This window comes from Semicossyphus pulcher, unplaced genomic scaffold, assembly GCF_022749685.1.
Source record: "Semicossyphus pulcher isolate SPU_LCO1_2020_fin unplaced genomic scaffold, fSemPul1.0.p SCAF_21, whole genome shotgun sequence".
Taxonomy (NCBI): Eukaryota; Metazoa; Chordata; class Actinopteri; order Labriformes; family Labridae; genus Semicossyphus; species Semicossyphus pulcher.
In genome coordinates, this window is record NW_027211695.1 from 15,971,296 (window position 1) to 15,986,389 (window position 15,094).

A 15,094-nucleotide genomic window follows, 5' to 3' on the forward strand; every position below is an offset into this window, starting at 1 on the left:
AAGTTCCAAGTCAAATCTAAGTTTCAAATAACTCATTTTTTGTCTGATTGCTGACCAACGCTGCCAAATATTTCCTTCCTCTCAGGAAATTTGATTTGATTGAGCTGCTGTTGATTGATTCAATGATTCTTAGGAGAATTTTAAACCATTTTTTTTTATCATTGGACGTGGATATTAAATCAAACCAAGTGATGCTAATGCCCAAGGAATTCACAAGTAGTTGGTGTTAAAGTCAAGTCTAAAGGCACCTGATTCATGACTTAAGACCGACTCAAGTCCCTTGTGACGAAGATTTACTAATTCTTTGCGTATTTAAAATTTTGTTGTCTGAAACAAAGACACTTGAATTTCTGGAATTTTTGGGAGGGACTCAAACATTTAATCAACATATAGAAATGTATTGGCAAGTTGAGCCTCTCTCTTTGAAATGAAAGGTGCCATTTTTTTCTCCATGGAAAGGAGATGAAATAGTTTGTTTTGGAGCCTTTAAGTTCTGCCATCTTTTGTGTCATGTGAGGTAAAAAAAGATGAGGAGGAGGGAGGGGAAACGGTTACAGTAGGTGGTCGAGGAGCTGTGAGAACAGAAGGGCCGCGATGCTCGTGATGTGATTAAACGTCTGCTAGAACGCAGGGGTCTGAAACAGAGAGATAGTGATAGAGAAAGAGCGAGAGATGGGGAAAAGAGAGGGAGAGGAACAGAGCTTGAGCTGAAGGTAACAGCGAAACCAGGCTCTTGGGATGCTCTAACTTTACTGAAGACATTTTTTGTATTTTGTTACAGAGCCAACGCTTAAAGTGAGAGGTGAGTGTTTTTCCAGCTTTATTTTTGAACAAAACACAATTTTCACCTGCATTTGTTAAATATGCTGTCGTAAAATTGCTCGTTCTTTTTTGTGCTGTGTGTGTTGATAAGGCAGTAATTGTTGGGGTTCAGCTAACTCTGCAAAGTGATGAAAGATTTCTTCAATAATTTGTCTAAACTTCTAGTTTTATTGTAAGAAAAAATCAGCTTGCAGTGCCTGACTTGCCAAGCGTTGTGTTAATAATGAAAACTGGTGTTTACTCACCATCCACACGCATAATGCTTTAGCTTGTATCCTAATATATGTATTTATAGTGTGTTTATTTATAGTGTGTGTGTGAAGGAATGCAAGTGCAGTGAAATATTCAATTGGAAAGGTAGAGGGGAAGAAAGCATGGCAGTGTTTACCCACAGATGGCCTCTCCATGGAGGGATTGTGATAGTCTACTGCCCCCTCCCCCTCTCGAGTCCAGCTGGCATTACCCACGTGGGACTTTTCCTGGCCAAAACATTACCTCATCCATTTTTCTTTTACTTATTTTCTCCTGCCAGATAATCATTTTCCACTTAATATTCACAGCCATATCCTCCCTCCTCCCACTCTTGCTTAATTCCTCATCTTCTTTGACCATTTTTAGAGCAGCCGGCCACAGGGTTTTGGCGGGAGAACATTTGGGTAAGCTTTTTATTGCACTACATGTAGAGTTGCAGGTTTGTACTTTGGTGTGAAATAGTGTTGAAATATACAGATGTTGACAAAGGGAACAGAAAGAGGTTTAAAGAATTGATTGCCATGAGATTTATTTTATCATTCAGCTTCAGCTTCAAATGTTATCCACAACAAAAATAGCCGGTATCTTCAAACAAATAGATTCATGATAGACCATTTGCTATCACTGAATTTGTCTGCAATACGACAAGACAAATGTCTTTCCCTAGCTGTCTTACGGCTTTCAAGGCATGTAAAGGAATTAAATCTACTTCTGTGGTTATGATTTTAGAGGGGTAATCTCGAAGATCTCTGCTTCGTTCTCTTTGGCGCCACCTATGGCGATAAACGGTAATTGCGGGAGCACACTTCCCAGTGTGAAGATGATAGGTCAACCAAATGAGATACTATTGGAATCAACAACAAGAACAAGTCTGGCTAACGACATTGACTCTGACTCAACAGTGAATAGAAATGAAAACAATCAAACCGGAGATGCAGGGTTCCTAGTTTTATTGAGGTGAGGCTGAAGCACTCTTGCATACCAGCAAATCCTTCAATTACACGTTAAGGGCATTGAATAGTCTGTTTTGACAGAAATTAAAAGGTCTACAAGCTCTCTTCCATTTCTGTTACCATGAAGCATTTTTTGCCAGGTTTTTTGTATGTTTTCATAGATTTGTGTTTAATTCAATTATTCCACTTTGGTAGTTATCTTACATGGAATATACTGCTTACATGTTCCCATATACTACCAGATCTTAAGCATTTTTGGTACTGACTGTGAATTCAGTACTGTCTTAATGTCATCTTCAACCAGTCCAGTCGTGTTGATGTCAAACACCACCATAGAACAGCACTTTACAGGTGCAAATCTAGGTCATGTGATTGTTTCCATATATGAATAACATGCAAGCTGCACGCAAATGTCTGATCTCTTGCTTCAAACAGGCCTGGAGCCCTGACTGCCTCCAAACCAGTTCGGACTTGTGTGTCAGCGCTCAGCCGGCTGATTGCCATTATTGCTGTCATCTGAGGAACTGGAAAACATCAGCCTGTACTTTACAATTACGGACTTCCTGTCTGCTGTTATGGGAAGCCATATTGGTGCCAACTAATTATCTGCTCCGGAAAGACTCGATCCGCACCCAGAGCTGGGAATTTTGTTAGTTTATTACCTGAATCACTTAATCGTTTGAAGAGATGAAAACAATCTTTGGTTAAGGGGTTCTTTCGAGGTAAAATTATGACCCTGTTACTAAAGTGAGGTGTACTCACAAGAAGACACATTCTCGCTGAAGATTTGTGGTGGCAAAACTGTCACTGCACTGGGAGTTAAAACACCAGCGAAGCCCATAAACACCCAAAGCTTGTCCTGATTTGGAACTATGCCCTGTTTGCCCTACCTTGCTCCCTGTTCATTTCTTTTCCTTGGACTTCTGCTTCTGGTCCTTTGGGGACCCTCAGAGGTCAGTTGCCAGAATGACACAGAACCAATCGTGTTGGAGGGGAAATGTCTGGTGGTTTGCGACTCCACCCCCTCAGCTGAGCCATCTGGGAATGCTTTGGGCATGTCGGTGAGGTCAGGAACCGGTCGGGTGGCGTTTTCAGCCATCCGTAACACAAACCATGAGCCCTCGGAGATGAGCAACCGCACCATGACCATCTACTTTGACCAGGTGGGTCTTAGTGGCATTTATAGACGACACAGTTATTTAAGCACAAATACAATATAGTAATGATTAAGGAGATTATTCTAGTTCTCAAAACATATTTCTGTATTCTTGGGAGAAAATATATTTTCCTTTTGTCACAAAGTCTTTCTCTTGGGCATAAACGTTTTGATAACTGACCTAAGTGTTTACAACTGAGTTTTCTGTGTTTTACTTTATCTGTGTGTGTCAGAGGATTTCCAAAGTTATACCAATTCATCCTGAGGCCAAAATGAATGGATGTACCAATTTTCATGGTTATCCATTCAATAGTTGTTGAGATATTTCCATTTGAAGCAGTGGTGGACATTCCCACACAATGGAAAAATACAACCTCTTCCTGCTGTCAATAAAGAGGATCAATTTACTTTGAAAGTCCAAGTTGGAATTGCCCAGAATTCACCTTCTGGCAAAGACCTTCATAAACAAACACGCGAGTCATTAACGTCATCTGAGTCACTATCCTGTAATTAAAGCTCAGGTCACAGTCATGGTACTGCACGTGATACGTAGTGAATTGTGTTCGTGTGTGAGTTTAACACTGCAGCACAGTAGCAATAATTATTGGTGATTGTAATGAAACGTCTGTAATTAAAATGTATGATACACAATTTTGACGGGTGGACTAATATTTTGTCTGGATTATGGCCTGTGTCTGGTTTCAAGTATCCTGCCTTCCTTGTGTTCCTGGCAGGATGTAAAACAGACGACACTACAGTGAAAACCAGGCTTAAATTTAACTGAATGATTAAAGTTTAAATATCAATCATGGCCCAACTAAAACATCCCAACAATACAGATTTGAATGCAGAATTAATTGCTGTATTTTTTATTCTGTCTCTTCTCTCCTTTTTTTTAAAGATCCTAGTAAACGTTGGCAGCCATTTTGATCCTGCGAGGAGTATCTTCGTGGCCCCTAGAAAAGGTGTCTACAGTTTCAGCTTTCATGTTGTCAAAGTTTACAACCGGCAGACAATACAAGTAAGGACAACGGCTCACAAGATATGTTGCGCTTTTTAGGAAATACACAATTTGATTTGTTGCTGCGACACTGAAGAGCAGAATATCAGGGAATCATTTTTCAAAAAGTGTTGGCCAGCTAGCTTAGCATGGCAAATTGTCTGGAAACAAGGGGAAACTGCTAGCCCAGCTCTGTCTGTAAGTAACCCCTCGCATTCATTAACATTATACATCTCGTCAGTTCTATCCTTCCAAAAACAAAGTTATTTCTTGGCTCTATGGACTCACAGAAGTTACTGGTTGTAGAAATTAGCTATCACAATGGCATTTGGTTTTTTGGACTTGACAAATTAGACATAACATCTCAATTGGTGCTGGTATGTCAACTTACTTTTAGCTTTGAACAGAGCCAAGTTAGCTTTTTTCCCCCGTTTCTCCAATCTAAGCTAGGCTTACTGCTAGCTGCTCGCAGTGGCTTCATATTAACTGTCAAGCCATCTTCTGAAGCCATTACTCTGCAAATGTCGGCCACAATTTCATCTTTTTCCTCAATCTCTTCCAGGTGAGTTTGGTTCTCAACGGCTGGCCGGTGATTTCAGCCTTCGCAGGTGATCAGGACGTAACGAGGGAAGCTGCCACCAATGCTGGACTGGTGATGATGGAGAGAGGGGACAAGGCCTACCTCAAACTGGAGAGGGGGAACCTGATGGGAGGGTGGAAGTACTCCACCTTCTCTGGGTTTCTTGTGTTCCCATTGTAGATTAGGTTGAGGTAGGATGGAGATTATGTTCTTGTCATAGCAATAGTGAAAAAAAAGGAGTGCAGGGTGCCAAATAAAGATTGTGTAAGTTGACAGAAATTTGGAAATGTCAGTGGATACACGTTGAATTCCACACTGAAGTTGGGAAGCGCATCAAACCGCTTTGATGCATCGATACGTGTCAGAAGAATTTAACTCTGCACCAAATAATCCTGAATGTAATTTACATACAGTGTTGTCTCACTCCCGTAATGTGTTGTATATGCTTGCTAACACCATGTGTCAACCTGTCAGAGGATTGTGATTTTCCTTTAATGCACGAAATACAGACGAGCAAATAATTGCGTCAATAAAGAAAATGATGGTGTCTATTTTCTGCCTTTTAATCTGTCCATCTAGCATTAGCTAGCTAGTGTTTTCAGTGTTAGCTTGCAGGCTTAAATGCTCTAGCTCTGTAGTTGAAATAGTCTCAAACCCCTAGTCCCATAACCCTTGTCAAAATGATCAAATACCCAAATCTACCATTGGGGGGGGGCAGGGTAGGGCACAGGGACAGGAAGTACAATTTTGCTACAGATTTAGCTAGTGAGCTGTGGGCTAACTTAACTTTCCTTTTTTTTCTCTTTTTGCTAAGTGGCTTCCTTTTAAGTATGCCGAATTATTCATTAGCACTTCCTGTTGCCAGTGTACGTCGGTAAGTACAGGCAGCTATCAATTGAGTACTTTTATATCAATGAAAAGTTAAAAACACAATAATTCTTAAGCAAGTTCTGCAACTGAACGTGTTTTACATGATGTCTTAGCAGATTTATGTGCTTTTATTCACGATGGACATCAGAGATTATGATTAACTTAAGAAGTGCGAGTGATACTGAATCTAAACATATTCATGTCATGTCTTTGTGTTCAGATCTGACTGAGTTAGGACACCAAGAATTAGAACAAATTTGATGTGCTACCCTTTTGTTCATGCTCGTTTTACCCACTTATTGGAGGTAAAAGGGAAAGTAAAGCTTTTACTCTTCATTTTAAATTTTCAAATTATATTCAAATCAGCTTTGATGGTTTTGCTATTTTCAGGCTAGCAAACATGCTAACATTAATGGGTCTTCTGCTTTTCTTTGAACGTTTACTTTTGCTGCTTTTTGCTCTCAAATGCTTGGACATTTAGCTATTTAACAGGAACATGCTAATGCTAGTGTGGCCTCTAAACCACCTCTGCTAACCGCACTTTACATGTGCTCTATAAATCATTTGATGCAAACAGACGGTTGTTCCCTAAATAGTGTGCTTCCCTGCTGTTGTGTGTTGCATTGAGGGTAATAGCAAGCTAACACTCAACAATTTGGACCAAAAACATGTCAGAACTCCACTACTAATAACTTCTCACATACAATATCTCACAAAAATCCTTTGTGTATATAATTTAAGCATTGAACCTGCATCTTTATTGTTAAAACTTATATCCTGTGTGAGTTTGTCGTCCACACTGCGTCTCCCTGCGGTGGATCCGGTGGCAGATGGAGGATTGGCAGTGAGGGACGGGATCCGGTGCCAGAAGCCCGCCGAGTTCACACTGAACCGTCACATCCGATCTGTGTCAACGCCCCGGTGCACAGCGGAGGCCTGTGTAAGCACTTTGCAGGTTCATGTCTGAAGTACAAAACAATGCAAGGGCTTTCATTCAAAAACTAGACACGAAAACTCATCACAGAGAATAATCAACACTGATAAGAGCCTTTTTAACAATAGTGACATTTTTATGAACGAAACATTGCCCACATTTGTGGTAGTGAATTGGAACTGATGATGATCTATTTTTAGCAGCAACTGAAGGGATTTGTTTGAGATACAATGGAGGAGACATGGATGGATGTCAATACAAGACACCAGAGCTGAATAGTAAAACAGCAGCGCCACCTACTGACAGTCAAAGTTCATTATCAAACAGGAAAAGTTACAGAGCACAAAGCAGACATAACACCAAACAGGTCACCAAAATAAAACAGGAATGTCCCGTCCAGTTAGTTTTTAAAATAATTCACAGTATCGCCCCTCCAGTCCTTTAGGGATTTGTTCAACTCTGCTCTGAGCAGATAAGCAGGGCGACAAGGTCAACCTCCAGGGGGCAGTGTTGCATTCCAGAACGAGGTACTGCCCTTGCACAACCCACCTTTTCATTCAGGGCCATAAAGGAGTGGAACGAGCTCCCCACAGATTTAAAAACTTTAACAAATATATGAAACTTTTTTTACCGTGAAATGAAAAAAAGGGTTTTTGAGAAACCAATCATGTGAGCATTCATTTTTGATTGATAATGTCTGGGTATCCATTTGTCGTTGTCAAGATTTCGTACTGTACACAGAAGACAATTTTTTGGTGGGTGTGTGTGAGAGAGAGAGAGAGAGAGAGAGAGAGAGTGTGTGTGTGTGTGTGGTGTGTGTGTGTGTTTGTGGGTACATATGGTAGTATGCTATTTGTGGGCGTGGAGGGAGGATTGTGAGGGTGGTAGGTCTTAGGTTAGGGAACTGTATTTCCTAATTGTATATTGTATTCTGTATTGCTTGTGTGTCTACCTGCCCAGGGACTGCAGATGGAAATTAGCTAATCAGCTAAATCTGGTGCAATGCATTTCCTCTCATTAACTGAGATTAATTAATGTTGTACATGGTCCCTGACACTGAACAATAGACTAAACTAAAGAAAACAAAAAAGCTTACATTTGCAAAGTTTTCCCGGTTTTTGCTTTTAAAATTAGCTGCTTGAAATATTAAGACTTATCTTAAACTCCTGCCCTCCTCTTATTGAGAGCAGGAGTTTATCAAAAATACTTTGACTTTGAAACTCAACCCTAAAACATTAACGCTTATACAACACTCACAACATTTCAGAACATATCTATAATGTTGTTGTGTAAGTGTTGATATATATACTTTTTGGTCCTGTAAGGCTCCATTAAGGTCCACAGTAGTTTAACATCATCCTGCTGCTCTAAACACTCACTAGAGCACCAATTGACAATTAATCCGCCGCTGAAAATAGTCCCCAAGAAATGCATGATTTACTCCTGTTTGGTCAAATTTACAGTGCCCAACTATTTTATGAAATTCCTCTATCTTTAAAAAAAATAATTACATGGTTGTGTTGACATGATGAAAAGTTTGTTATGAAGATGCTTCTTCTACGGAGGCCCAGAAGTCCCGACAGGTGATTATTCTTTATCTTGTGCTTTATTATATTGTGTAAATATTGCAGTGTTAATGATTCCACTTAGTTGTCATCATTGTTCCAGTGATTTGTTCATTTTATGATGTGAACATTGTTTATAATGTATTCTTATCAGCGTTACACTGGGACATGTTGTGCGTGTAACATGAGCGCCCTCTGCTGGAGCCCTGCAGGTGTTGCGTTGATGTGTAACGAGCTCTGCTAGAAGACATGAAATCAGCTGGTTTTCTGTGTTAAAGTGTGATTGATCCATGTGCTACGTTTGAGAGAATCTCCAAATTCAATACCAAACACATGATGATATTGAGTGGCTGTAGCTTGTGATCGTAGCTTCATCCTGACTTTGTTGCTGCTGCTGATGATGTAAGTGCTAACAAACGCTGTCGGCACTTCCTGACGTTGTTCCCTCCTGTCTTGATTGTTGCTTATTAACTCTCAGATGATCACTTTGGACAAAAGCGTCTACTCAAGGAAACTAACACTGTAACACTAAAAGGTAAAAATGGTCGCCTTTCAGAACTTTATTTATATTATTTTACATTTCTGTAAATATGCCAGAGTTAGCCAAAAGGCTAGTTTACGTCTGTCGTCCCTGGCTAGATGTTAAAATAGGCTCCCTAAGGGGAAGGGGCTCCTTCTATTTCACTGTGACCGGTGTCAAAAGAAAGTCCAGCAGGTTTGTTTGTTGATTAGTATTATAATTGATAACAATTATCACTGTTGTGTCCACATGAAGATGCTTTTTAGCTCCCACCAGAATAAAGTCCAGCAGGTAACCAGACAGCAGCTGTTCTTTGTCGCTTCACATTGTGGAGTTAAAAAAAACAGACTGGCTGCAACTATTTCAGCACAAAGAGGCTGTAATCATGTTTTTATTGAAAGTTGTATAAAACTACTGATAAGAGACACGATTACTGTCTTATTGATCAAAGATCAGAGATCAATACTCATTTATAAGAGAGCCTCTGATTGGTGGAAAGTTAAAGGCACCAGGAAGTGGCTAACAGTCATTAAAGGCTCAGTAAACGAGACTCTCTGATGTTTATACAACACTGCAGTGTCTGAAGTCAAATAAAAACTCTGCACATTAAAATAAACTCTTTACAAATGACCCCCCTTATCTGAGGGTCTGTTTGCTTTTGTAGCTCATATGGAAGCATCAGGATTCCTTTCAGTCTCCTTCAGAACCAGTTAAACACTCACATCATTGGTTTCCTCTGATCCTCTGCTGAGCGGTCACATCCGTCTTTAGACTTCACAGCATCAGGGCCCTTTTCTAGACGGCGGTTGCTCTCCACCGACTGCCGTACACGATGGGACGCAGTGCGTGATGGGAAACGACTTGCTCTGGTTTGAGTGAAGCACCTATTGGCTGAAAAAAGCTTTGACACCCCCCCCCACAAGGAAGTGATGAGACTGTCTTATTCATTGTTATTCATTAAACTTCATGAGCGGTTTTATCAAAGTACTGTCATTCACATTGTAATGCTTTATTCATTCCTCATGAACGCTGTCTTAATAAACAGAAAAGCAATGACGTTTATATCGAAATAACTATCAAAAGCCCTGAACTATAATGAGAACCTAATATTAAATCCAATTAAAATAATAATGATAGTAATAATAATAATAATAATAACAAAAACAACAATAAATGAAGACTTTATTCACTTCAATTTACAGTGAGGTGTTGGTACGTCTTTGCCACACTGGACTTGTCCTACAAACTCTCCAGCCTTCACTGGGACCTCGTCAACTCCACGTAGACGAAACTGGGGTGGGATTGTTTGAGCAGTGAACATTTTACAGGAGATAAAAAGAGAGCGGAGGGAGCTGCCAGGTTTGGTGGTGAACGTCCACTCCAGTGTGATGTCATCGTTCTCCTCGGCCTGATAGGACGCCTGAGTCACGTTCACTTCAAATGTTCCTGCTGAGGAGACAGAGAGGGACGACTTTAACATGTGAGCCTTTAAACATGTTTAATAATGAAAGTGTTGAAGTGTTTCAGTGAGTCTGAAAGTGTCTCTGCTCTTTGTGGGGAATAACGTGAAGATGTAAACTAACCACAGACACAGCAGGTCAGCTTCAGCAGCAGCAGGATCCTGCAGATCATCTTCTCCCTGTGAGACAGAGGTAAACACACCTGAGGTCAAAGGTCAGTCCTCTCACGTGTGACAACAAACACCTCAGCAATTCAGAAGCTGAAAGTTACTTTTTTTTGCCAAACAAAATTATTTCATTGTGTTAACAAAAGTTTTGTGACAGAAAACTTTTGGTAACAACAGCGATGAGACGAGTCTGAAAACATCAGTCTGATGTCGGCAACAATTAACTCATGCAGTCTGCAACAGAGAAACATCTTAAACATGCGTTCAGAGCTGATTTCTATGTTAAACTAATATAAGGGGAAATATATACTTTTAATATTGTGAAACCAAATGATAAAGAATTTATTTACTTTCGCTTTTAAGTCACACAATATGGCAGAGAGGCAGAAAAACTATGTTTTGCTGTTACAAAGATGCTACCTAGTAACATTTTAATCTAATTTCCACAATTGTACAGTTTCTGCTGGAAAACATAGAGTTTAAGCATGGAATATAGGGCAAAAATACATAAATGAAGGGTACAAGAGGTAAAAGTAAGGGTCACAAGGTAATGTTGTGTGTAATAATTCAAGTTTCATTATAAGTATATGTAACTTAAATAAAGGTCATACTGTAAACAAAACCCTGTTACTGTGAAAACACGGAGAAAAAATCTCATCTTTTATTTAGCCCACCACACAGCAAAACTCTCAATTCTTTTTTAGTAACTGACCCATCCCTCCACAAGATGTTAATAAATAATCAATAAGCTCATGAAATAGGGCAATGTTATATTCTATATATAAATAACTTAGCCGAAATGGCCTCAACAACGTTAGTATCGAGATGATACGACAACGACGTGTAGAGATACAGGATGCATGACGATGTAACACGACAAAATACAACACAAACGTAACTTACACGTCTCTAACTCTGACAACAATAATCATTGTAGTGAATGAAGACATTGACCGTGTTAACCAAGACGACTGTCGGTCTTTTTTTTTTTATACCGACAACTGGATTTGACACAAAGACGCTAACCACAATGACGCGAACGATCATTAGTAATATATGGATGACAATAGTTGTGTTCATGTAATTTATCTTGAGATCGAGAGCTGAAATTCCACTTCCGGTTTTGAATTTACCGCCACATCCGGCGCATGCCCATATTGAGCGCAGGGTTAGCACCTACCCTCAGACTACCTGTGCCACTCGTGTTACCAAGAAGAGCCAGATTGCATAGTCCCACTTTGTCGTGGTTTGAGCCATACTGAAATATTTCGTCCATCCTAAGGTATGTACGTCTTCATGTTGTTGTTATTATAACTATTACTTTTGGTAAAAAGTTTGTATTTGACGATCAATCAAAGAGACTACCGAAACCCGTTAAGATGCAGGTCGAGCTGTACGTCCAGAATATTCTATAACATTCTAATGAGGCGTGTTGACCGTTTCCTTTGAAGCTTAAAACTCTCACAGATCAGGCTGTACATGTGATGTGTTGTTACTGTGACAATTGACAAGAGCTCGAGATGGTTTGTGTTTTTTACTGTTGTATTATGTTCTGTTTATTTATTTTTTAAGTTAATTAAGTTACATTCAACTACTAATTCAGGTTTATTTACACTTTTATTAATAAATACAAACCACTATGTGATGACTGCAGACCGGGGGAATATATATTAACATGCAGATGAGCAGGAGATGCACTCCTACTCATCTGCATAAAAGCCATGAGGGCTTATCAGGAAGCTATGCTCCTCTCGGCTGAGAGGGAAGAGTGAAGCGTGACTTTACTGCAATTTAACTTCACCCATGCATCATGAGGATAACTCTGTTTCCCTTGAACAATACTGATCATTGTAGACTTGTAAAGTAAACACACATTTAAACAGCCTGTTTATACAGACTGTAGAATAGTTTCAGTTACTATGTGTTTGAGAACTATTACAATTATGCAGTAAATCCCATTTTATTGTGTGATTTATTTTCCTGTTGTAGTGTGGATGCTGCTGAGCTGAGCCTCCTGAGGAAAGGAACAGACGGATGAGAGGAATCCAGAACAGACACAACCTACAACATCCCAGCAGAGAGCACAGAGGACGGGAGGAAGAGTGAACAAGAAGATGATCTGCTGGATCCTGCTGCTGCTGAAGCTGACCTGCTGTGTCTGTGGTTAGTTTACACCTTCACTTTAGTCTACACAAAGAGCAGAGACACTTTCAGACCCCCTGAAACACTTCAACACTTCCATTATTAAACATGTTTAAAGGCACATGTTAAAGTCCTCCCTCTCTGTCTCCTCAGCAGGAACATTTAGAGTGAACGTGACTCAGACGCCCTATCATGTTGGGGAGAATGGTGTCGTCCCACAGGTTTGGACGTTCAAATCCAAACCTAACAGCTCCCTCGACTCTCTTCTTAAACACTGTAACATGTCGACTGATGACACAGTCTCAGTCGTGTTCGACCTACATGGAGGTGATAAGGTCACAGTGAAGGATGGAGAGTTTGTAGGACAGGTCCAGTGTGGCAAAGACGTCCTCCCAGAGAGACGAATCAGACTCCACGTGTCCTCACTCAGGACTCGTGACCGGTACCAGTGTGATGTGATCACAAAATATGGTGAGAGCCTAGGCCGATGCCAACTCAATGGGACTGGTAAGTTGACTCAGTAGAATGTTTTAACATAATCAAGGAACATGCTGCTTAGACCGAAACACAACATAGTTAGCATGTTAGCATGCTAACATTTGATAATTAGCACTAAACACAAGACTTGGTTCCAAAGTGATTGACATGATTCTGTTATTTTGTGTTTTATTTCATGCCGTTACAGCAGCTGCTGATAAACCCACAGTGACACCAGAAGCACCGAGTCAGGGAAGGACTGGCCTCTACGCTGGACTGGGACTGGCAGTAGCTCTACTGGCTCTCTGTGGCGTCGCAGTTTTCAAAAGAAGAAAGGTCCGTGATCTGTGGGAAACATTTAGTATGAACAGGTTGCTGTCGTTGCTGTCGTTCCGGCTAGTCTACAGGCCTGCCGCACCTTCACCGGTGCCGACTTGTTAGCTGCAGGGTCATCAGCTGGGCACCACCGGTCAGAGATGTTTCACCCCTGGTGGCGGGGGAGTGAACGACGTCTCCCTGATGCTCCCGTCAGCTAACTTTCTTCAGGAGTTGCTAGCTCCCCATGCTTTGTCTCGCCTTCTCCTCATGTTCCACCTGCTTTCCCTGCACTTTGCAACCAGGTTGTTGTGTTTTAACCTCTTCATTTCATGGGTTGCCTCCAGCTCCTCTTCCCATGGTGCTGTCAACTCAGTCAACAGTGCTAATTTTTCATCTGAGGTGCACAGGACCATGTCTGGCCCATAGACTGTATAAATAATGGACGTAGTCTCAGTGACGTCACCCATTGGTTTCTGAAGAAGTGTTTGGAAGCCCGAATTGTGCCGCCGCTGGGGGTCGCCATATTGGAAATGCCAGAGACGGCTAATCTAGAGACGGGCAAAGAGGCGGAGCGCGACCGAGCTAAAGCCTATGGCTGAGGACTATGGGCGGGCCGCATGAATCAGCCAGCTACGGCTATGAAGCTAGGCTATATGCTCCTCAGCGTAGCTAACTGTATTATCCATTGACTGTATAAATCATGAATGAGCTGGTTTGACTTTCCCAGGAGGAGATTCTGTCGGTGACTGACTGCAGGTGTTTAGTTATCAGACTAAAGAAGTAGCGGACTCGCTGCTCGCTCGCCCGGTGAGAGAGCGGCGAGCCGACACGTAACGGGAAACATAAAAGAACCGGTCTCTTCATCACTACGGTCCGCTGTAATCTCTCCAGGGAAACGCCAACAACTCCTGACTCCTATTTACTGACCGACGATTAAATAAATAAACACTGCACAGGCTAACAAGCAGCTAAAGGGAGCACAGTATACCTGCTACTTAGTGCTAAAAATATTTCAATACAATTACACTAGCATTTAACTCACCGAAAAGCTGGAGCTCAGACTTCTTGCACGGCCATAAAGTTCCATAAATCCCACAGAGAGATTATTTGTCCAAACTTTGAATGAAAAAATCCCCAAAAGTCTCCAACAACACAAACAGGTGAAGTTAAGCTCAGTGTCTGTGTGTCTGTGTTGACGTCTAGCAGACAGCCAGCAGGATCCACCTGTCAATCAAGTGATCCGACCCCTATGATTTAAGGCTTAATATGATTAAAACGGGTGTGTTATAAAAAGATTCACCCCCCGTACAGTTATCTTGAATGATAAAATTAGCTATTTATAACAAAACCGTTTTTTGTACCAGGCTGTAAACATGTTTATTTCTGCTGTAAAAATGGGCATTTTCCCACCTGCTGTAATGTTATTTCTTGTTTTCTGAAGCCAGCCTCAAGTGGCCACTCGAGGAACTGCAATTTTTTGCACTTCCGCATTGGCTTCATTTTTCAACACCGGAGGTTGCCGCTTGGTCTGGCCGCAGTGTGGTGAGTGAAGCTGTGATGATGGGCAGAGAAGGACAGTGAAATCTACCAGCCTAATCACAGAATTTACTCAGACATTGTGTATTTATGAACACCATTTTATGTACTGAACATCTCTGTTGAATAAATTGTTTGAAACACATGCTCATCTTCACATGCAGTTATATTTACTTGATCACTTTTATTTACCATGCTGCTAATTTTAGTACTTGATCTAACTGATAGTAATGAGGGAAAATGCTGGCCAGCCTATATAAAGCAAATAAGAAGCTGCGTTTGCTGCATGTAACAAGAAAAACCGGAAAACCCAACTGGAGGGAGGGACAGTGTTTACTTTTA

General features: G+C 40.9%; 1 protein-coding gene across 3 annotated transcripts; it reads left to right on the forward strand.

The window, feature by feature from the left end:
* The first annotated feature begins 699 nt into the window (after positions 1 to 699).
* Positions 700 to 5,304, forward strand: LOC138600836 (cerebellin-1). 3 transcript variants are annotated; one of them, XM_069672356.1, is made up of 5 exons: positions 700 to 802; positions 1,441 to 1,478; positions 2,463 to 3,190; positions 4,085 to 4,204; positions 4,746 to 5,304. In XM_069672356.1, exons 3-5 carry the CDS (start codon positions 2,900 to 2,902, stop codon positions 4,941 to 4,943), a joined length of 609 nt encoding a protein of 202 aa, XP_069528457.1. In that variant the 5' UTR covers positions 700 to 802; positions 1,441 to 1,478; positions 2,463 to 2,899; the 3' UTR covers positions 4,944 to 5,304. The 3 variants fall into 3 exon arrangements, with proteins under 3 accessions (XP_069528457.1, XP_069528458.1, XP_069528459.1); XM_069672357.1 differs by having other exon boundaries at positions 1,446 to 1,478; XM_069672358.1 differs by lacking the exon at positions 1,441 to 1,478.
* The last annotated feature ends 9,790 nt before the right edge of the window (positions 5,305 to 15,094 follow it).

Bases quoted from the DNA above. Each gene is read 5' to 3' on its own strand.
- LOC138600836 (XM_069672356.1), top strand. From the start codon at position 2,900: ATGCCCTGTTTGCCCTACCTTGCTCCCTGTTCATTTCTTTTCCTTGGA. The intron at 3,191-4,084 runs GTGGGTCTTAGT...TTTTTTTTAAAG, and splicing joins TGACCATCTACTTTGACCAG to ATCCTAGTAAACGTTGGCAG. The intron at 4,205-4,745 runs GTAAGGACAACG...AATCTCTTCCAG, and splicing joins ACAACCGGCAGACAATACAA to GTGAGTTTGGTTCTCAACGG.